Source organism: Hemitrygon akajei, chromosome 13, assembly GCF_048418815.1.
Source record: "Hemitrygon akajei chromosome 13, sHemAka1.3, whole genome shotgun sequence".
Taxonomy (NCBI): domain Eukaryota; kingdom Metazoa; phylum Chordata; class Chondrichthyes; order Myliobatiformes; family Dasyatidae; genus Hemitrygon; species Hemitrygon akajei.
In genome coordinates this window covers 2,375,796-2,398,017 of record NC_133136.1, presented here as the reverse complement: position 1 = coordinate 2,398,017, position 22,222 = coordinate 2,375,796, and the positions used below count along the sequence as shown (strand labels likewise).

At 43.8% G+C, this 22,222-nt stretch overlaps 1 protein-coding gene across 8 annotated transcripts in view; it reads left to right on the top strand.

Moving 5' to 3' along the window:
• The first annotated feature begins 4,614 nt into the window (after nt 1-4,614).
• Nucleotides 4,615-22,222, top strand: part of pias2 (protein inhibitor of activated STAT, 2) — a 93,919-nt gene continuing 76,311 nt past the window's right edge. For 7 of the 8 annotated variants that reach the window (XM_073064032.1, XM_073064029.1, XM_073064028.1 and 4 more), the window contains exon 1: nt 4,615-4,723. In XM_073064032.1, coding sequence (XP_072920133.1) covers nt 4,700-4,723 — 24 coding nt within the window. In that variant the 5' untranslated portion in view covers nt 4,615-4,699. Of the gene's footprint in view, nt 4,724-8,669; nt 8,752-22,222 lie in introns of all 8 variants that reach the window. The other variant, XM_073064027.1, reaches the window with a different exon arrangement.

Genomic DNA, 22,222 nt, shown 5'->3' with positions numbered 1-22,222 from the left:
ACCATAACTCGCTCCAGGCTTGTCAAGAAGCTCAGGGACCTCAGCCTTCACCTTGCTTTGTGTAGCTGGATCCTGGACTTCCTGTCAGATTGCCAGCAGGTGGTAAAAGTGGGCTCCCTCACCTCTGCCCCTATGACCCTCAAGGCTGTGTCCTAAGCTCCTTTACTCTGTATACCCATGACTGTGTTGCCACCCACAGCTCTAATCCGCTAATTAAAATTTGCTGATGACACTACATTGATTGGCCTTATCTCAAATAATAACGAGGCAGCCTACAGAGAAGTCATCTCTGACACAGTGGTGTCAAGAAAACAACCTCTCCCTCAATGTCACAAAAGCAAAGGAGCTGGTTGTGGATTACAGGAGGAATGGAGACGGGATAACTCCTATTGACATCAATAGATTTGGGGTGAGAGGGTGAACAGCTTTAAGTTCCTCGGCATAAACATCATTGAGGATCTCACGTGGTCTGTACATACCGGCTGTGTGGTGAAAAAGGCACAACAGTGCCTCTTCACCTCAGATGGTTGAAGAAATTTGGTATGGGTTCACAAATGCTAAAAAATTTCTACAGGGGCATAATTGAGAGCATCCTGATTGGCTGCATCACTGCCTGGTATGGGACCTGTACTTCCCACAGTCGCAGGATTCTGCAGAGAGTGGTGTGGACAGCCCAGCACATCTGTAGATGTGAACTTCCCATGATTCAGGACACTTACAGAGCCAGGTGTGTAAAAAGAGCCTAAACGATCATTGGGGACCTGAGTCACCCCAACCACAAACTGTTCCAGCTGCTACCATCTGGGAAACGGTATCGCAGCATAAAAGCCAGGACCAACAGGCTCCGGGACAGCTTCTTTCACCAGGCCATTAGACTGATTTACTCACACTGACACAATTGTATTTCGATGCTATATTGACTGTCCTGTTGTACATACTATTTATTACAAATGACTATAAATTATACATTTAAACAGAGAGGTAACGTAAAGATTCTTACTCATGTATATGAAGGATGTAAGAATTACAGCCATTTCAATTCTCTCAACACACACAAAATGCTGGTGGATCGCAGCAGGCCAGGCAGCATCTATAAGGAGAAGCACTGTCGACGTTTTGTGCCAAGACCCTTCGTCAGGACTAACTGAAAGAAAAGATAGTAAGAGGCTTGAAAAAAAATGGTGCAAGGGGGAGGGATTCAAATTTCTGGGGCATTGGAACCAGTTCTGGGGGAGGTGGGACTGGTATAAACAGGACAGTCTGCACCTGGGCTGGACTGGAACCAATGTCCTCGGGGGAGCGTTTGCTACTGCTGTTCAGGAGGCTTTGAACTAATGTGGCAGGGGGATGGGAACAAGTGCAGAGAGACAGAGGGGTGTAAAATGAGGGTAGAAGCAAAAAGTAGTAAGGTGAAAAGTAAAAGTGGCAGGCAGGCAAATCCAGGGCAAAAAGCAAAAAGAGCCACTTTTCAACATAATTGTATAAGGGCTAAGGGTGTTGTAAAAACAAGCCTGAAGGCTTTGTGTGTCAATGCGAGGAGCATTCGTAACAAGGTGGATGAATTGAATGTGCAGATAGTTACTAATGAATATGATATAGTTGGGATCACAGAGACATGGCTCCAGGGTGACCAAGGATGGGAGCTCAACATCCAGGGATATTCAATATTCAGGAGGGATAGACAGGAAAGAAAAGGAGGTGGGGTAGCATTGCTGGTTAGAGAGGAGATTAACGTAATAGAAAGGAAGGACATTAGCCTGGAGGATGTGGAATCAATATGGGTAGAGCTGCATAACACTAAGGGGCAGAAGACGCTGGTGGGAGTTGTGTACAGGCCACCTAACAGTAGTAGTGAGGTTGGGGATGGCATTAAACAGGAAATTAGAAATGCGTGCAATAAGGGAACAGTAGTTATAATGGGTGACTTCAATCTACATATAGATTGGGTGAACCAAATTGGTAAGGGTGCTGAGGAAGAGGATTTCTTGGAATGTATGCGGGATGGTTTTCTGAACCAACATGTCGAGGAACCAACTAGAGAGCAGGCCATTCTAGATTGGGTATTAAGCAATGAGGAAGGGTTAGTTAGCAATCTTGTCGTGTGAGGCCCAATGGGTAAGAGTGACCATAATATGGTGGAATTCTTCATTAAGATGGAGAGTGACATAGTTAATTCAGAAACAAAGGTTCTGAACTTAAAGAAGGGTAACTTTGAAGGTATGAGACGTGAATTAGCTAAGATAGACTGGCAAACGATACTTAAAGGGTTGACGGTGGATATGCAATGGCAAGCATTTAAAGATCACATGGATGAACTACAACAATTGTTCATCCCAGTTTGGCAAAAGAATAAACCAGGGAAGGTAGTGCACCCGTGGCTGACAAGGGAAATTAGGGATAGTATCAAGTCCAAAGAAGAAACATATAAATTAGCAAAAAAAAGCAGCACACCTGAGGACTGGGAGAAATTCAGAGACCAGCAAAGGAGGACAAAGGGCTTAATTAGGAAAGGGAAGAAAGATTGAGAGAAAGCTGGCAGGGAACATAAAAACTGACTGCAAAAGCTTTTATAGATACGTGAAAAGAAAAAGATTGGTCAAGACAAATGTAGGTCCTTTACAGTCAGATACAGGTGAATTGATCATAGGGAACAAAGACATGGCAGACCAATTGAATAAATACTTTGGTTCTGTCTTCACTAAGGAGGACATAAATAATCTTCCGGAAATAGTAAGGGACCGAGGGTCTAGTGAGATGGAGGAACTGAGGGAAATACATGTTAGTAGGGAAGTGGTGTTAGGTAAATTGAAGGGATTAAAGGCAGATAAATCCCCAGGGCCAGATGGTCTGCATCCCAGAGTATTTAAGGAAGTAGCCCAAGAAATAGTGGATGCATTAGTGATAATTTTTCAAAACTCCTTAGATTCTGGATTAGTTCCTGAGGATTGGAGGGTGGCTAATGTAACTCCACTTTTTAAAAAAGGAGGGAGAGAGAAACTGGGGATTTATAGACCGGTTAGTCTGACATCGGTGGTGGGGAAAATGCTAGAGTCGGTTATCAAAGATGTGATAACAGCACATTTGGAAAGAGGTGAAACCGTTGGACAAAGTCAGCATGGATTTGTGAAAGGAAAATCATGTCTGACGAATCTTATAGAATTTTTTGAAGATGTAACTAGTAGAGTGGATAGGGAAGAGCCAGTGGATGTGGTATATTTAGATTTTCAAAAGGCTTTTGACAAGGTCCCACACAGGAGATTAGTGTGCAAACTTAAAGCACACGGTATTGGGGGTATGGTATTGATGTGGATAGAGAATTGGTTGGCAGACAGGAAGCAAAGAGTGGGAGTAAACGGGACCTTTTCAGAATGGCAGGCAGTGATTAGCGGGGTACCGCAAGGCTCAGTGCTGGGACCCCAGTTGTTTACAATATATATAAATGATTTAGATGAGGGAATTAAATGCAGTGTCTCCAAGTTTGCGGATGACACGAAGCTGGGCGGCGGTGTTAGCTGTGAGGAGGATGCAAAGAGGATGCAGGGTGACTTGGATAGGTTAGGTGAGTGGGCAAATTCATGGCAGATGCAATTTAATGTGGATAAATATGAGGTTATCCACTTTGGTTGCAAGAACAGGAAAACAGATTATTATCTGAACGGTGGCCGATTAGGAAAAGGGGAGATGCAGCGAGACCTGGGTGTCATTGTACACCAGTCATTGAAGGTGGGCATGCAGGTACAGCAGGCAGTGAAAAAGGCAAATGGTATGTTGGCATTCATAGCAAAAGGATTTGAGTACAGGAGCAGGGAGGTTCTACTGCAGTTGTACAAGGCCTTGGTGAGACCGCACCTAGAATATTGTGTGCTGTTTTGGTCCCCTAATCTGAGGAAAGACATTCTTGCCATAGAGGGAGTACAAAGAAGGTTCACCAGATTGATTCCTGGGATGGCAGGACTTTCATATGAAGAAAGACTGGATCGACTAGGCTTATACTCACTGGAATTTAGAAGATTGAGGGGGGATCTTATTGAAACGTATAAAATTCTAAAGGGATTGGACAGGCTAGATGCAGGAAGATTGTTTCCGATGTTGGGGAAGTCCAGAACAAGGGATCACAGTTTAAGGATAAAGGGGAAGCCTTTTAGGACCGAGATGAGGAAAAACTTCTTCACACAGAGAGTGGAGAATCTGTGGAATTCTCTGCCACAGGAAACAGTTGAGGCCGGTTCATTGGCTATATTTAAGAGGAAGTTAGATATGGCCCTTGTTGCTAAAGGGATCAGGGGGTATGGAGAGAAAGCAGGTACAGGGTTCTGAGTTGGATGATCAGCCATGATCATACTGAATGGCGGTGCAGGCTCGACGGGCCGAATGGCCTACTATTTTCTATGTTTCTATGAAAGTAGGAGGGGGATGGGAAATACCGAATGATAGGAGACCGGAGGGGGTGGGTGGCAAAACGGATTCAATTCTCTCTATCCTTTCCTCCTCTAAATCCCTCCCTTTCCCCCGCGCGCGCACGCGGTTCCGTCGCAGTCGCGCCCCCGCGCGCGTATGTCCGCCACCCGTCGAAGGAACGTGACTTCCCGCCGCGCACACGCGTTCCGTCACAGTCGCGCCCCCGCGTGCGTATGCCCGCCACCCGTCGAAGGAACGTGACTTCCCGCCGCGCGCAGTGCATAATGGGAGGAGCCGAAAGATGGCGGATTTTGACGAGTTAAGGGTGAGTGGATGAGGTGGGGGAAACGCCGGCGGCGCGGGAGGGCGCGTAAATGTTGACGGGCGGATCACATTAGATATCCCGTGTCTCCCGTCAGTTGTCGACCTTTATCCGCAGGTTTTTCACGCGGTGTATTCACTGATTGAAATGTCTCTGTGAGTTAGGGTTTTTCGGGCCGCTTGATTTGTGGGGTTCATCGCCGTCGGAATTTTATTAATGCTAACTCCAGACTATATCTTCAAAAAAATCTCAATTTCGAATATTTTTTATGTGCGGACAACGTAAATTTTAGTGGAGGTTTTTCTCTCGGGGAGAGCCGCGCATTTGCGCGCTGTGGGAGAGATCTCGTTGTTGCCAGTGACTTTGACGCTTCACTCTTTTTTTCCTGCAAACATGTTTTCTAGGACGTATTTCAGTGAAGGATTTTGCTTCCTCTTTCACCCTCCCTACTAGGACAGATGTTAATGGTAAAGCAAAAGCTGCAGTTGTAAATTTGAAGTAAAAACAGAAAAGGAAAATTTCAGCAAAGCAGGCAGTATAGGAAAATGACCTTCCATCAAACTAGCAAAATTAGAACATTTAAACAGTTCTTGGTTCTGACAAAAAGTCATTAATGTGTAATATGTTTAAAAGATGTCCACCTGCTGTGTCTTTTTCTTACTGTTTGTATCAAAAAGTTGTTATTGCTTAGTTGTGAGTAATGAACAGTTACTTTTTGGATATGTAAAAACTGTAAGTTGCTTTTCTTACACAGAACAATCTTCCTGCAGACCTTTTGCTAAATAATCTGATCTGGTAGCTTGTTATTAAAAAAAAATCTAGCGCTAGAAGTGTTTTACAGTCAAAACCTTTTTAAACAAAACAGGATAAGAATGTACAATTGCCTTAAAGTTGAAGGCTGGAAGGATTTTTGCCCCATTTCTAAATGTGTTTCAAATGTCATACCTCAAAGGTTATTTTGAAGCCAAATAGATCAAGTTAACTGTTTTTTCATTGAAAAATATTTGAAAGAGCATTGTGTAACATAAATATGGCCACAATAAGGGCATTTTTTCCTTGAAAGATAAGAATACCAGGAAATTTAAAAGTACCTAAGAATATTTTATTTATTAAGATACAGTGCACATTAAGTCTTTCAGGCCCTTCAAGTCATGCTGCCCAGTAATCCCCAATTTAACCAAGCCTAATCACGGAACAATTTACAATGGCCAATTAATCTACCAATTGGTCCATCTAGGGACTGTGGGAGGAAACGCGTGCCGTCCAGGAAGGCAACAAGGTAGCATAGCAGCATGGTACAATGCCTTACGGTACAGGTGACCCAGGTTCAATTGGTAGGTAAATCGTTTCATGATTAGGATAGGATTAAATTGGAGGGATTGCTGGGCAGTGGAGCTGGGAGGCCTGACTCAGTATTGGCCAAAATCTATGCATCCCGATGTGTCCCTACTAACTGGAATTTATAGTATTTGTATCGTCAGCTAATGAGAAGTATTGGTTGGGAATCTGCTCACTGCAATAAGCAGGAACATATTGTTCTGAATTTGTGTTGGATTGGAGAGGTATTTTATGCTGGAGCCTAATTTACTATGCTAATTAGGTCTGGGAGCATGAAGTTACTTGACTTGTCACAAAGTGATTTTTGCATGACGATGATTAAAGGTGCATTTCTACCACAGTAGATTTGATACCTACAAGTATTTGAATCATTAAGCTTTTAAATTGGTTTGCAAGTAAATGTTTTTAACAGTTGGTGAGGAGTTCAAGGTTCAAAATTCAAGATTGTTTAATGTCATTTCCTGCACACAAATGTAAAGGAGAATGAAATAATTGTTACTTTAGATCTGATGAAGCACAAAAATAAAACACAGTAAGATAAGGAACACAATAGTAATGGAAAAAAGCATAATAAATATAAATACAAAAGACAGCTATTATACATTGATTATATGTCCATAAAGTGACATTAAGCACAGGAGTGTCTGTACTTAAGATGACTCTAACAGGAAATGATAAAGTAGTGTGGGTGTTGGAGATGTGTGGAGATGTTGATCAGCTGTACTGTTTGTGGAAAGTAACTTTATGAAATCTGGTGGTCCTGGTGTGGATATTATGTAACCTCCTCCCTGATTGGAAGAACAGTCTATGAGTGGGATCTTTCATGATGTTACACTAAGTTTTTGTCAATGCTCAAAGGGAAATCATTTTTATGGTGTAGAAACAGCTTTCCTACTCTTAATGATCCATTTATACTCAAAAATGTCCTTAATTTCTTGCCCCCATGCTGTTTTTTAATTTTTTTTAATCCTTGGCTCTTTACTGGTTCTCATTCCCATGATGCCTTTGAACCTCATTAGGACCCAAGGTTGTTCATCAACACTGAATATGTCTAACTTTACCTCTCTGTTTCTGAACTTTTGTTTTTAGAGTTAGAAATGTAGAAAATCTACGGCACATTACAGGCCCTTCGGCCCACAAAGTTGTGCTGACCATGTAACCTACTGTGGCGACCCACTTTCTGCGCGGGCGAACCGGCTCACAAATAGCCAGCGCACGGGGGGAGACTTTGGTAATGCACCTCTGACATCATTTCCGCCCGGAGAGGGCGGGCGCTAGGGATTAAATGCCAGTGCCGCGAAGTTTGAATAAACTAGTCTCGAAATGACTTACTGACTGCGTGTCGTCTCTAGCTCTGTATGTAGTACATCGCTACACTACTCTAGAAGCTGCCTAGAATTACCCTACCGCATAGCCCTCTTTTTCTAAGCTCCATGTACCTATCTAAAAATCTCTTAAAAGACTCTATTGTATCCCCCTCTACCACCTTCACTGGCAGTGCATTCCACACACCCATCATGCTTTGTGTGAACAATTTGCCTCTGGCTTCCCTCTTGTACCTGCTTCCAAGCACCTTAAAACTGTGCTCCCTTGTGTTAGCCATTTCAGCCCTGGGAAAAAGCCTCTGGCTATCCACACGATCAATGCCTCTCATCATCATATACACCTCTATCAGGTCACCTCTCATCCTCCATCGCTCCAAGGAGAAAAGACCAAGTTCACTCAACCTATTCTCATAAGGCATGCTCTCCAATCCAGGCAACATCCTTGTAAATCTCCTCTGCACTCTCTGTCTAGTATCCACATCCTACTATCCTACAGTTTACTTTTTTGATATTCAGACTTAAATTCCCTAGGTTCACACATCAGGAACAGTTACTACCTTGCAACCACCAAGCTCCTTAACTGGCATGAAAATCTTCAGTCACCACTACTCTGAACTGATTCTATAACCTTTCAAGGGCTCTGCATCTCGTGTTCTCAGTATGTTTTTAAATTTGCAGTTTGGTTGTTTGCCAGTCTTTATTTATGTATAGTTTTTTGTAGATTTTACTGTATTTCTTTATTTTCCTATAAATGCCTGTAAGAAAATTAATCTCAAGGAAGTATATGGTGATATGTATGTAATTTGATAATAAATTTGCTGAGACTTTGACTAAATGAGGTGCACTTTCCTCATTTAAACTTTAGGGTGACCAAATGTTTTCTTCAGCCCTCTTGACCAATTCTATCTTCCTCCACAGACAACACTTCATTTAGGAACTAACAACCTTGGTGACCTCCTTACAGTTCCATCTTCTATATCCTCTTCACAAAGACTGCTACCTAGATTACAATGGATTGGGTCATGGGTTAATCGGGGCAGTTGATTATTTGGGACATTGCTGCTCAATTGGGACAGGAGCCTGTGCCAGAAGTTTCTAACCAGCATCAGTCACGTGCACATGTGTGGTCATTAGGATCTACACAGTGCTTAAAACGAAGTTTTTATATAGTATTACTTTTGTATGTTTGTGTTCAAAAAGCAGTGATTTTTGTCACTGATTGTTGAAAGAAAGGAGTAGTAAGACAATTCAGAACTGCTTTGCTCATTGTGGTTTCCAACATTCAGGTTTAAAGATGCCAGAAACATCTGAGAGTGAAAATGAAATGATTTCACTACTACAAGTTAGGAACTTTTGAAGAATTTGAAGGTATTGACAATCAGAATTGGGTTTAATATCATCAGCATGTTTTGTGAAATTTGTTGTTTTTGAGGCAGCATATAATGCAATACATAATAATAAAAAAATCTGTGAATGTATATGTTAAATCAGTTTCCCAACCTTTCTTAGCCTAACCCCCCCCCCCCCCCCCCCAAGCACCACCTACTTGGCAATGTCCCCTCAAAAGCACCTTCATACTTGCCAATGCCCCTCTTAGGCACAATATACAGTTGGCCCTCCTTATCCGTGGGGGATTGGTTCCGGGACCCCTTGCGGATGCTCAAGTCCCTTATTCAACCTGTCTCAATGTGGTGGACCTTAGGACCCAGCGGAACCCCAGACCTTATTTAACCTGTCTCAGCGCAGTGGACATTAGGACCTGGCGATAGAGATCTGAATCCGCAGTGTTCCTGTTCGTGAAAATAACTACGATCACAATTGAAAATAAAGTGGAAATAATAAAGCGATCAGAAAGGGGTGAAACGCCATCGGTCATTGGAAAAGTGTTAGGCTACGTCGGTCAACGATCAGAACAATTTTAAAGGATAAAGTGAGAAAGGCTCTGCCCTGATGAAAGCTACAATTATTACTAAGCAACGCAGTGGTTTAATTATTGGGGTTTGGGGTTTTTGATCCTCCACATCACCCTGGCACAGTGGAGAGCGCACTCGGGAGTGGTCTGTCCCGAGTCCTGAGAACTTCTGTTCCCGAGCCCGGTGCTGAAATATACGTTCTTAAGTGTTTTATATGCATAGAAAGGTAAAATATATACTATATACTAAGACAAACGTTTGACTAACTGACGCTAAATATTACTGGATGTACCTGTTCCGACTTACTTAGTAAGAGATCTTCTGTTTTTTTTCGATCCCAATCCACGATAACCCATGCACATCCTCCTGTATACTTTAAATCATCTCTAGATTACTTATAATACCTAATACAATGTAAATGCTATGTAAAATGGTTGTTATACTGCATTGTTTAGGGAATAATGACAAAAAAAAGTCTGTACGTGCTTGAACAACAAGTGCTGGAAGAGCACTTCCGGGTTTTTGCGATTCGCGCATGCGGAATTCGTGAATAAGGAGGGCCGACTGTATTTTCCACCTCCTTCCCTCCCCCATAGTGTAAAACCATGTCTGCCATCTGCTAACATGAGGAAAATGGTTCTGCTTTAAATTTTTATTTGTCTTTAAGCCTAGCTTACACAGTACCTGTGCGCTGTACAGCAGCTTTGATATCAAAGTGATCATTGAGCTTGATGGTTTTTCGCAAGAGTTGGAATGTCTGGTTCAAGTTGTGACAGCAAAAGCCTGAAGTCCCAATGTCCAAGTGGTTTCTGTTTTTTTTGTGAGTATGTGGTTCACTGCACTGAAGGCTCTTTCAACAAGGTAGGAGGGTGGAAGTGCAATGAAGAACAGTTTGGCTCTTCTCCAAAGACCAGGAAATTTTGTATGAAAGTGTAGCCATGTACCACAAAAGCTGGCATTTTTTGCTGCTTCATCATTCTGAATTTCAATAATTTCTTCTTACAAGCTCTCTTCCCACTCTTCCACCTTGCAAAGCAATGGGTTAATTACCCAGTATGGAATTTCCAGATTATTTGAATCCTTGAATTGATTCTGAAAATCCTTCAGTGACTGCTGGTGTAGCAGTACTCTTGCAGATAATCGTCTGTGAAAGAGTGCCATGGTTGGTGACGCTTGTTTAAAAGGAAGGCTTTGCGGGCGTTCAGGCTCATTATGGTGGCCCAGTCAACGGTGATAGCAGAGCACAATGAGGAGGTTTCTCACAGGACGATGCTTGTTTAAAAGGAGAGCTTCGTGGTCATTTGGGTTCATTCCGACAGCCCAATCAGCAGTGGTAGCAGAGCACAGCGACAAAGTTTCTCACAGGTCGATGATGCTTGTTTAGAAGGAGAGCTTCATGAGCATTCTGGTTCATTCTGGCGGCCCAATCAGTGGCAGAAGCAGAGCACGGTGAGGAGGTTTCTCACAGGTCGATGAAGCTTGTTTAAAAGGAGAGCTTCGTGGGTGTTCAGGCTCATTCCGGTGGGTGCAGAGCACAGTGAATTAAATAAAAGTACAGAAGGGGTAAGTGGGGCGGTCATTGTTGAGAGTAGGAGTGTCATGCTTTGGCTCAGAGGAGGCTTTGGCTCCAGTGTTGGCTTTGGGTAAGTTTCTGTTAGGTTTCCTTTTTTTCTCTTGCTGTACCTAGTGTAGTAAATGGCCGTTGTGTGTTCTTCATGCCGGATGTTGGCGTACTGGGAGACCCAGAATCTCACTGAGAATTACAGCTGCATGAAGTGCATTCAGCTGCAGCTCCTTGAAGACCATGTTGGGGATCTGGAGCAGCAGCTGGATGACCTTCGGCTTGTACGGGAGAGTGAGAAGATCATCGATCAGAGTCACAGGGCAGTAGTCACCCCGAAGTTGCAGGAGGTGAGTAGCTGGGTGACTGTCAGGAGGAATGGAAAGGTGAATAGGCAGCACAGAGCACGCTTGTGTCCATTTTCCTCAATATAAATATACCATTTTGGATACTGTTGTAAGCGATGCCCTCCCAGAGGAATGCCACAGAGACTGGGTTACTGGCACTGAGCATGGGTCCGTGGTGCAGAAGGGAAGCAAGAAGAGTGGTGCAGTAGTGATAGGGGGCTCAGTAAAACATAGAAATCTACAGCATATTATAGGCTATTTGGCCCACAATGTTGTGGTGACCATGCAACCTACTCTAGAAGCTGCCTAGAATTTCTTACTGGAATGTCCACTGTTTTTCTAAACTCTGTGTTCCTATATAGGATTCTCTTAAAAGACCCTCTTGTGTCAGCCTCTACCACCTTCACTGGCAGTGCATTCCATACACCCACCACTCTGTGTGTAAAGCTTACCTCTGACATCCCCCTTGAACCTACTTCCAAGCATCTTAAAGCTATGCCCCCTCGTGTTAGCCATTTCTGCCCTGGGAAAAAGCCTCTGGCTATCCACATGATCAACGCTTCTCATCGTTTTATACACCTCTATCAGGTCACCTCTCATCCTCTGTCGCACCAAGGAAAAAAGGCCAAGTTCACTCAACCTATTATCATAAGTTGTGCCCTCCAATCCAGGCAATGTCTTTGTAAATCTTCTCTGCACTCTCTCTATAGTATCCACATCCTTCCTGTCGTGAGGTGACCAAACTGAAGACAGTACTCCAAGGGGGTCTGACCAAGGTCTTATATAGCTGTGACATTTGTTACGGATTCAAGCAACAATAAATATATGAGTGAGACAGGGGTTTTTATAACAATTAACAAGTTTATTAAACACTGAAAAACAAACCCCCAAAAGTAAACAAACCACTCACGTAACCGGAAATCAGCTGCTGTGTGGCAGCTTAAACAGTTCTTAAAGCAAGGAAGCTTAAACAGTTCTTAAAAGTAGTAATGCAAAAGTTCAAAATGCTTACAGTCCATTTAAGGGAGAGACTTTTTAAACGATTTAAATTCTCTTTCACGTCGTCTTGCTTCAGTTCCAAATCGAACTTTTCCCACGAAGAATTTAGGAAGAATGAAACGGCTTAAAGGCACTGACCTTTCCTTTACAAAACTGTTCCCAATCCTTTCTGCTATTCACAGGGATTAACACGGGGACAGTCAACGAATTCCTTCCGAATGAGGATCAGACAAGGTAGAACCTGTTTCACCATCGAGATCGACATTCCTCGATCTTTTAACTCCCGAACTCCAATCTTCACTCTCCACTGATTCTCAACTAGCAGTATTATAAAGAAACTGCTGGCAATGACCTTTTAAACTTTAGGCATTAGATAAAACTTCATCTTTCAACTAAACTGCGTCATACCATTAAATCACGCAGTGGCATGAAGTCAACATGGCAAATCCAGCCATGAACTGCCCCTCCTCACAGGGAGGGGTCCTCCTTTTATGCCCTGTGTAAAAAAAAACACACACAAAAAAAACACCTGTCACATGACCTCTACTGGCGGGAAAATGACGTCACTCCACCATCACAAGATCATTACCTCAAGTCCAGTATAGCTTCAACCCCTGTCACGTGACAAGTACACCACTATCACGTGTCACGGGTACGTAACACATTACCTCACGGCTCTTGAACTTAATCCCACGGTTGATGAATGCCAGCACACCATATGTCTTCCTAACAACACTGTCAACCTGCGCAGCAGCTTTGAGTGTCCTGTGGACATGGACCCCAGGATCTCTCAGACCCTCCATACTTCCAAGTCTTACCATTAATATTATATTCTGTCCTCAAATTTGACCTACCAAAATGAACCGTTTCACACTCATCTGGGCTGAAGTCCATCTGCCATTTCTCAGCCCAGTTCTGCATCCTATTGATATCCCGCTGTAACCTCTGGCAACCCTTCAGACTATTCCTAACACCCCCAACCTTTGTGTCTTCAGCAAACTTACTAACCCACCCTTCTACTTCTTCATCCAGGTCATTTATAAAAAAATCACAAAGAGGAGGGGTTCCCAGAACAGATCCCTGCGGAATACCAATGCTCACCGACCTCCATGAAGAATACAAACCATCTACAACCACCCTTTGCCTTCTGTGGATGAACCAATTCTGGATCCACATAGCAAGGTCTCCTTGGATCCCATATTTCCTTACTTCCTGAAGGAGCCTTGCATGGGGAACCTTATCATATGCCTTACATTTTGTTACGTCCTCAAATAACTCAATCTGGCTTGTAAAACATGACCTGCCCTTGACAAAGCCATGCTGATTATTCCTAGTCAGATTATTTCTCTCCTAATGTTCCTAAATCCTGCCTTTCAGAATTTTATCCAACAACTTGCCCACCACTGCAGTCAGACTCACTGGTCTATAATTTCCTGGGTTATCTCTACTCCCTTCCTTCAACAAGGGAACAACATTTGCAACCCTCCAATCCTCCGGCACTTCTTCCATACCTATTGATGATGATAGATAGATAGATAGATAGATACTTTATTCATCCCCATGGGGAAATTCAACTTTTTTTTCCAATGTCCCATACACTTGTTGTAGCAAAACTACTTACATACAATACTTAACTCAGTAAAAAAAATATGATATGCATCTAAATCACTATCTCAAAAAGCATTAATAATAGCTTTTAAAAAGTTCTTAAGTCCTGGCGGTAGAATTGTAAAGCCTAATGGCATTGGGGAGTATTGACCTCTTCATCCTGTCTGAGGAGCATTGCATCGATAGTAACCTGTCGCTGAAACTGCTTCTCTGTCTCTGGATGGTGCTATGTAGAGGATGTTCAGAGTTATCCATAATTGACCATAGCCTACTCAGCGCCCTTCGCTCAGCTACCGATGTTAAACTCTCCAGTACTTTGTCCACGACAGAGCCCGCCTTCCTTACCAGCTTATTAAGACGTGAGGCGTCCCTCTTCTTAATGCTTCCTCCCCAACACGCCACCACAAAGAAGAGGGCGCTCTCCACAACTGACCTATAGAACATCTTCAGCATCTCACTACAGACATTGAATGACGCCGACCTTCTTAGGAAGTACAGTCGACTCTGTGCCTTCCTGCACAAGGCATCTGTGTTGGCAGTCCAGTCTAGCTTCTCGTCTAACTGTACTCCCAGATACTTGTAGGTCTTAACCTGCTCCACACATTCTCCATTAATGATCACTGGCTCCATATGAGGCCTAGATCTCCTAAAGTCCACCACCATCTCCTTGGTCTTGGTGATATTGAGATGCAATCTTCATTGCAAGAGGCTCAGCAATCTCCTCTCTCGCTTCCCATAGTAGCCTGGGATATCTCATCTGGTCCTAGTGACATATCTAACAGTGGTTTTCAAAAACTCCAGCACATCCTCTTTCTTAATGTCTATATGCTCAAGTGTTTCAGTCCACTGTAAGTCATCCCCACAATTACCAAGGTCTTTTCCCCTGGTGAACACTGAAACAAGACATTCATTAAGTACCTCTGCTACCACCTCCGACTCCATGCACACATTTCCACAATCACACCTGATTGGTCCTATTCTCACACGGCTCATTCTCTTGCACTTCACATACATGTAGAATCCCTTAGGGCTTTCCTTAATCCTGCTCACCAAGGCCTTCTTGTGGCACCTTCTGGCTCTCCTAATTTCATTCTTAAGCTCCTTCCTGGCAACCTTGTAATTTTCTAGACCTCTAACAGTACCTAGTTTCTTGAACCTTTCGTAAGCTTTTTTTCTTCTTACTAGATTTTCTACATTCTTTGCACACCATGGTTCTTTAACCCTACTATCCTCTCCCTGCCTCAAAGGAACATACCTATGCAGAACTCCATGCAAATGTTCTCTAAACATTTGCCACATTTCTGATGTGCATTTTCCTGAACATCTGCTCCCAAGTTCCTGCCTAATCTCATCACATTTCCCCCTACCCCAATTAAATGTTTTCCCAAATTGCTCCTATCCCTCTCCAGTGCCACAGTGAAGAAGATAAAGTTGTGGTCATGACCTTCCACTGAGAGATCTGGCACCTGACCAGGTTCATTTCCCAATACCAGATAAAGTACAGCCTCTCCTCTAGTCGGCATATCTACATATTGTGTCAGAAACCCTTCCTGAACACCCCTAACAAAGTCCATCCCATCTAAACCCCTTGCGCTAAGGAGATGCCAATCAGTATTAGGAAAGTTTAAAATCTCCCATCACAACAAACTGATTATTATTGCTCTGTTTCAGAATCTGCCTCCCTGACTGCTCCTCGATATCCCTGTTACTGTTGGGGGGGGGGGGGGGTCTATATATTAAAAAAACATCCCGTAGAGTTATTGCTTCTTTCTTGTTGCTGACTTCCACCCACACTGACTCGGGAGACCATCACTCCATGACTTTCATCAATGCTACGCTCCCATCTCTTTTGTCTCCCTCGCTGTTCTTTTTGAAACGTCTAAAGCCTAGCACACTCAGCAGGCATTCCTGCTCCTGAGACATCCAAGTCTTTGTAATGGCCACAATGTCATAGTTCCACACACACTCTAAGTTCATCTGTAGTCAGAGGAACAGACAGGAAATTTTTTGGATGTGAATGCATCACTCAAAAAGAATGTTGCCTTCCAGGTGCCAGGGTCAGGGACGTCACGGATCACATTCACAGCATTTTGGAGGGGCGGAGAGCAGCTAGATGTCTTGGTACATATTGGTACTAATGACATAGGAAGGAAAAGCAAGGAGGTCCTGAATGGAGGAGTTCGAGAGCTCAGCAGAAAGATGAGCAGCAGGACCTCCGTAGTAGTAATTTTTGGATTGCTAACCATGCCAGTGAGGTAGAAACAGGATGATTTGGCAGATAAATGCGTGGCTGAGAAACTAGTGCAGGGAGCGGGGCTTCAGTTCTTGGATCATTGGGATCTCTCCTGGGGGAGGTATGACCTGCACCAAAGTGATGGGTTGCACTGAACCGACGGTGACCAATATTCTCACAGGCAGGTTTGAACTGATTTGACAGGGGGCAGAAACCAAAGTGAAAGGACTCAGGATCAGACGGATGGTAAAAAAGCTGGAAGAGCAGGCAGATGATAGGACAAAATTGCAGCCAGCAGGGTGCATTATCAGTGCATTAGGGATGCAGATTCAAAAAAGGTAGCAAATATAGTACTCAGTGTTATATCTCGATGCATGGAGTATGAGAAGATGTGCTGGCATTGGAGAGGGTCCAGAGGAGGTTCACAAGGATGATTCCAGGAATGAAAGGGTTATCATACAAGGAACATTTGATGGCTGTTGGTCCATACTTGCTGGAATTCAGAAGGATGAGGGGGGGATCTCATTGAAACCTTTTGAATGTTGAAAGGCCTTGACAGAGTAGATGTGGAAATGATGTTTCCCATGGTAGGAGAGTCCAGGACAAGAGAGCACAGCCTCAGAATAGAGAGGTGCCCTTTCAAAACAGAGATGTGGAGAAATTTCTCTAGCCAGAGGGCACTGAATTTGTGGAATTTGTTGCAACATGCAGCTATGGAGGCCAGGTTGTTGGGTGTATTTAAGGCAGGGATTCATAGGTTCTTGATGGGACGTAATATCAGAGGTTATGGGGAGAAGGCCGGGAACTGGGGTTGAGGAGATAGAAAAAAAGATCAGCCATGGTTGAATGGTGGAGCAGACTCAATGGGCCAGATGACCTAATTCTGCTCCTATGTCTTATGGTTTAATGGTCTATAAGAAATAAGGTGGATGATCCTACCCAAGATCCACAAACCTGCCTGTCCAGGTAGACCTATTGTCTCAGCTTGCTCCTGCCCCACCGAACTCATTTCTGCATACCTTGACACTGTCTTATCCCCCCTTGTTCAATTTCTTCCCACGCTTTGAATTTTTTCAATGATTTTAAGTTCCCTGGCCCCCACCACCTTATTTTCACCATGGACATCCAGTCCCTATATACCTCCATCCCCCACCTGGACGGTCTCGAAGCTCTTCACTTATTTTTGGATTCCAGACCTAACCAATCCCCCTCTACCACCACTCTCCTCCGTCTAGCGGAATTAGTTCTTACTCTCAATAATTTCTCCTTTGGCTCCTCCCGCTTCCTACAAACCAAGGGTGTAAGCCATGGGCACCCGTATGGGTCCCAGCTATGCCTGCCTTTTTGTTGGCTTTGTGCAACAGTCCATTTCCAAGTCTATACGGGTATCCGTCCCCCTCTTTTCCTTTGCTACATCGACGACTGCATTGACGCTGCCTCCTGCACGCATGCTGAGCTCGTTGACTTCATTAACTTTGCCTCCAACTTTCGCCCTGCCCTCAAATTTCCCTGGTCCATTTCCGACACCTCCCTCCCCTTTCTTGATCTTTCTGTCTCCATCTCTGGAGATGGCTTATCTACTGATATCTACTATAAGCCTACAGACTCTCACAGCTACCTGGACTATTCCTCTTCCCACCCTGTCTCTTGCAAAAATGCTATCCCCTTCTTACAATTCCTCCGTCTCCACCGCATCTGCTCTCAGGATGAGGCTTTTCATTCCAGGACGAAGGAGATGTCTTCCTTTTATAAACAAAGGGGCTTCCCTTCTTCCACCATCAGCTCTGCTCGCAAACGCATCTCTCCCATTTCCTGCACATTTGCCCTCACCCCATCCGCCCGCCACCCCACTTGGATAGGGTTCACCTTGTCCTCACCTACCTCCCCACCAGCCTCCAGGTCCAACGTATAATTCTCCATAACTTCCTCCACCTCCAATGGGATCACACTACCAAGCACATCTTCCCCTCCCCCCCTTTCTGCTTTCCGCAGGGATTGCACCCTACGCGACTCCCTTGTCCACTCGTTTCCCCCCCCCCCCCCAAACCCTTCCCACCGATCTCCCTCCTGGCACTTACCCTTGTACGTGGATCAAGTGCTACACCTGCCCTTACACTTCCTCCCTCACCACCATTCAGGGCCCCAGTCAGCCCTTCCAGGTGAGGTGACACTTCACCTGTGAGTCGGCTGGTGTGGTATACTGTGTCTGGTGCTCCCGGTGTGGCCTTTTATACATTGTTGAGACCCGATGCAGACTGGGAGACCGTTTCGCTGAACACCTACGCTCGGTCCGCCAGAGAAATCAGGATCTCCCAGTGGCCACACATTTTAATTCCACGTCCCATTCTGATATGTCTATCCATGGCCTCCTCCACTGTCAAAATGAATCCAAACTCAGGGTGGAGGAACAACACCTTATATACCGGCTGGGTAGCCTCCAACCTGATGGCATGAACATTGACTTCTCTAACTTCCGTTAATGCCCCTCCACACCTTCTTACCCCATCCCTGACATATTTAGTTGTTTGCCTGATCTCCATCTCCTTCTGGTGCTTCCCCCCCCCCCCCCCCTTCTCCCGAGGCCTCCCGTCCCATGATCCTTTCCCTTCTCCAGCTCTGTTCACTTTCACCAATCACCTTTCCAGCTCTTAGCTTCATCCCACCCCCTCCAGTCTTCTCCTATCATTTCGCATTTTCCCCTCCCCCCACTACTTTCAAATCTCTTACTATCTTTCCTTTCAGTTAGTCCTGACGAAGGGTCTCAGCCCGAAACATCGACAGTGCTTCTCCTTATAGATGCTGCCTGGCCTGCTGTGTTCCACCAGTATTTTGTGTGTGTTGTTAGGTGGATGATCTTGTTGCACTATTACAGATGGTCAAGTATGATGTTGTGACCATCACTGAATCGTGGCTGAAGAATGGTTGTAGTTGGGAGCTGAATGTCCAAGGTTACACGTTGTATTGGAGGGATAGAAAGGTAAACAAAGGAGTGGTGTGGCTCTACTGGTAAAGAACGTCATCAAATCAGTAAAAAGATGTGACATAGGATTGGAAGATGTTGAATCCTTGTGGGTTGAGTTGAGAAACTGCAAGGGTAAAAGGATCCTGATGGCAGTTTTAAACAGGCCTCCCAACAGTAGCTGGGATGTGGACCCGACCACAGGTTACAACGAGAAATAGAAACGGTTTGTCAAAAGGGCAATGTTATGATGGTCATCGGAGATTTTAACATGCAGGTCAATTGGGAAAATCAGGCTGGTAATGGATCTGAAGAGTGAGTATGTTGAGTGCCTATGAGATGGCTTTTTGGAGTAGTTTGTCATTGAGCCTACTAGGGTATCAGCTTTACTGGATTTGGTGTAATGTAATGAACTGGAGGCGATCAGGGAGTTTAAGGAAGAAGAACCCCAAAAAGACAATGATCACAATATAATTGAGTTCAACTTGAAATTTGATAAGGAGAACATAAAGTTTGATGTAGCAGTGTTTCAGTGGAGTAAAGGAATTTGCAGTGGTTTTAGAGAGGAGTTGGCCAAAGTAAATTGGCAGCAGTGGTGTGCGTTTCTGGGAAAAATGAAGAAGGTGCAGGATAAATGCATTCGAGAATTGAAGAAATACTCAAATGGCAAAATAGTACAACCGTGGCTCACAAGGGAAGTGTCAAAGCTGAAGTCAAATCTAAAGAGAGAGCATACAACAAAGCAAAAATTAGCAGGAAGATAGAGTATTGGGAAGTTTTTGAAACCATACAGAGAGCAACTAAAGAATCATTAGGAGGGAAAAGATGAAATATGAAGGCAAGCGAGCAAACAATATTGAAGTGGATAGTCAAAACTTTTTCAAGTATGTAAAAAAATATAAAAGCGAGATGAGAGTACCGTAGATTCCGGATTTTAAGCCGCTACTTTTTTCCCACATTTTGAACAGCTTTGAACTCTGCGGCCTTTAATACGGAGCGGCTAATACATGATTTTTTTCATGCCGCCAAAAACATTTTGCCTCGTAACAGTAGACCAATAAAATTGATGAGTAGTTCACAGAGGTCCAATGAAATTGTACGATAAATCAAGCGCACTTTCACAATTAAATTATTGTAAACAGTCATTTGTACTCACCCTCATCAACATGGAAAACACTCGAAGAAAAGCATTGTGCTGCCTTTATGGCAGTTATTTAGTTTATAATATTTTCGCTTAGTAATTCATTTTCTAGTTAAAGTTAGAAGAGTTTTAACTATTTTTTTTTCTGTACTACATCGCGGGATGCTATGACGTCACACCCGGTTTCGCCGCGTCTTGTGGGAAAAATGCCGTTTGCGATAAACGGGACGGCGGGGGGGAGCGGCATTACGCGAGCGGCTTTTGATCTGAGCTAACGCTGCTTTTAAGTTAAAGGCGATCAATAACTTTTCCTGGTAGGCTGCAGTATATATATTTTTTACCAGTCGTTAGGAGATATTGGAATGTTGTTCAGTAAAAAAGTATACGCAACGTATATTTAAAAGTAGCCGCGTTACAGGCACGGTTCAAAAAAAAGCATTTGCAATATGTATTTGTTTATGTTACCATATGGATTTAATTAAAAGTTAAAAAATCCTCACGTGTAATATCTTTCTGTGTAAATATCTCATATTACAACGTGGGACACCTGCGGCCGAAAATCCGGTGCGGCCTGTACAAGTAAAAAATTGATTTTCTTTCTAAAATTAGAGCCAGCGGCTTTTAATCAGGTGCGCTTTGTAGTCCGGAATCTACGGTAGATATAGGATAAGGCTGGAGAAATATTAATAGGGGGCAAGGAGATGGCAGATGAACTAAATGATATTTTGCCTCACTCTTCACTGTGGAAGACACTAGCAGTGTGCCAGATTTGAAAGGTGTGAGGAAAGAGAAGTGAGTGAAGTTACTATTACAAGGGAGAAGATGCTCAAAAAGCTGAAAGCCTTAAGGTTACATTTGTCATCCGAACCAGGTGAGCTGCACCCTTGGGTTCTGAAAGAGGTAGTGGTAGAGATTGTGGCAGCATTTGTAATCTTTCAAAAATCATTAGACTGTGGGATGGTGCCAGAGGACTGAAAAATTGCAAATGTCACTCCATTCTAAGAAAGGAAATCACATACCAGTTAGCCTGACCTCAGTATCTGGGAAGATGTTGGAGTCAATTGTTGAGGATAAAGTTATAGAGTAGGTGGTGACACAGGATAAGATAAGGCAAAGTCAACATGGTTTCCTTAAGGGAAAATTTTGCCCGACAAACATGATGGAATTCTTTGAGGAGATTACTAATAAGATAGATAAACGGGATGCAGGGATGTTGTATATTTGGATTTTCAGAAGTGCCACACATGAGGCTGCTTACCATGCTATTACAAGAAAGTTACTGGCATGGTTGGAGCATTAGCTGATTGGTAGGAGGCAGTGAGTGGGAATATAAGGATCCTTTTCTGATTGGCTGCTAGTGACTAGTGGTGTTCTGCAGTGTCGGTGTTGGGGCCACTTACTTTATGCCATAGATCAATAATTTAGATGATGGAATAGTTGGCTTTGTTGCTAAGTTTGCAAGTGTTATGAAGATTGGTGGGGGAGTAGGTAGCGTTGAGCAAACAGAAGGACATTGACAGATCAGGAGAATGGGCAAGAAAGTGGCAAATTAAATACAATGTAGGAAAATGCAGGGTCAAGCACTTTGGTAGTAGAAATAAATGTGCAGACTATTTTCTAAATGGGGAGAAAATCCAAAAACCTGAGATGCAGAGGGACTTGGGAGTCCTTGTGCAGAACACCCTAAAGGTTAACTTGCAGGTTAAGTCGGTGGTGAGGAAGGCAAATGCAGTGTTAGCATTCATTTCAAGAGGTCTAGAATACAAGAGCAAAGATGTGATGCTGAGGCTTTATAAGGCACTGGTGAGGCCTCACCTTGAGAATTGTGGACTCCTCATCTGTGAAGAGATGTGCTGGCATTGGTGAGGGTTCAGAGGAGTTTCACGAGGATGATTCCGGAAATGAAAGGGTTAGATGAGGAACATTTGATGGCTCTGGGTCTGTACTCGCTGGAATTTAGAAGGCCGAAGGGGGTATCTCACTGAAACCTTTCAAATGTTGAAAGGCCTAGACATGGGAGATGCGGAAAGGATGTTTCCCGTGGTAGGGGAGTCTAGGTCAAGTAGGCACGGCCTCAG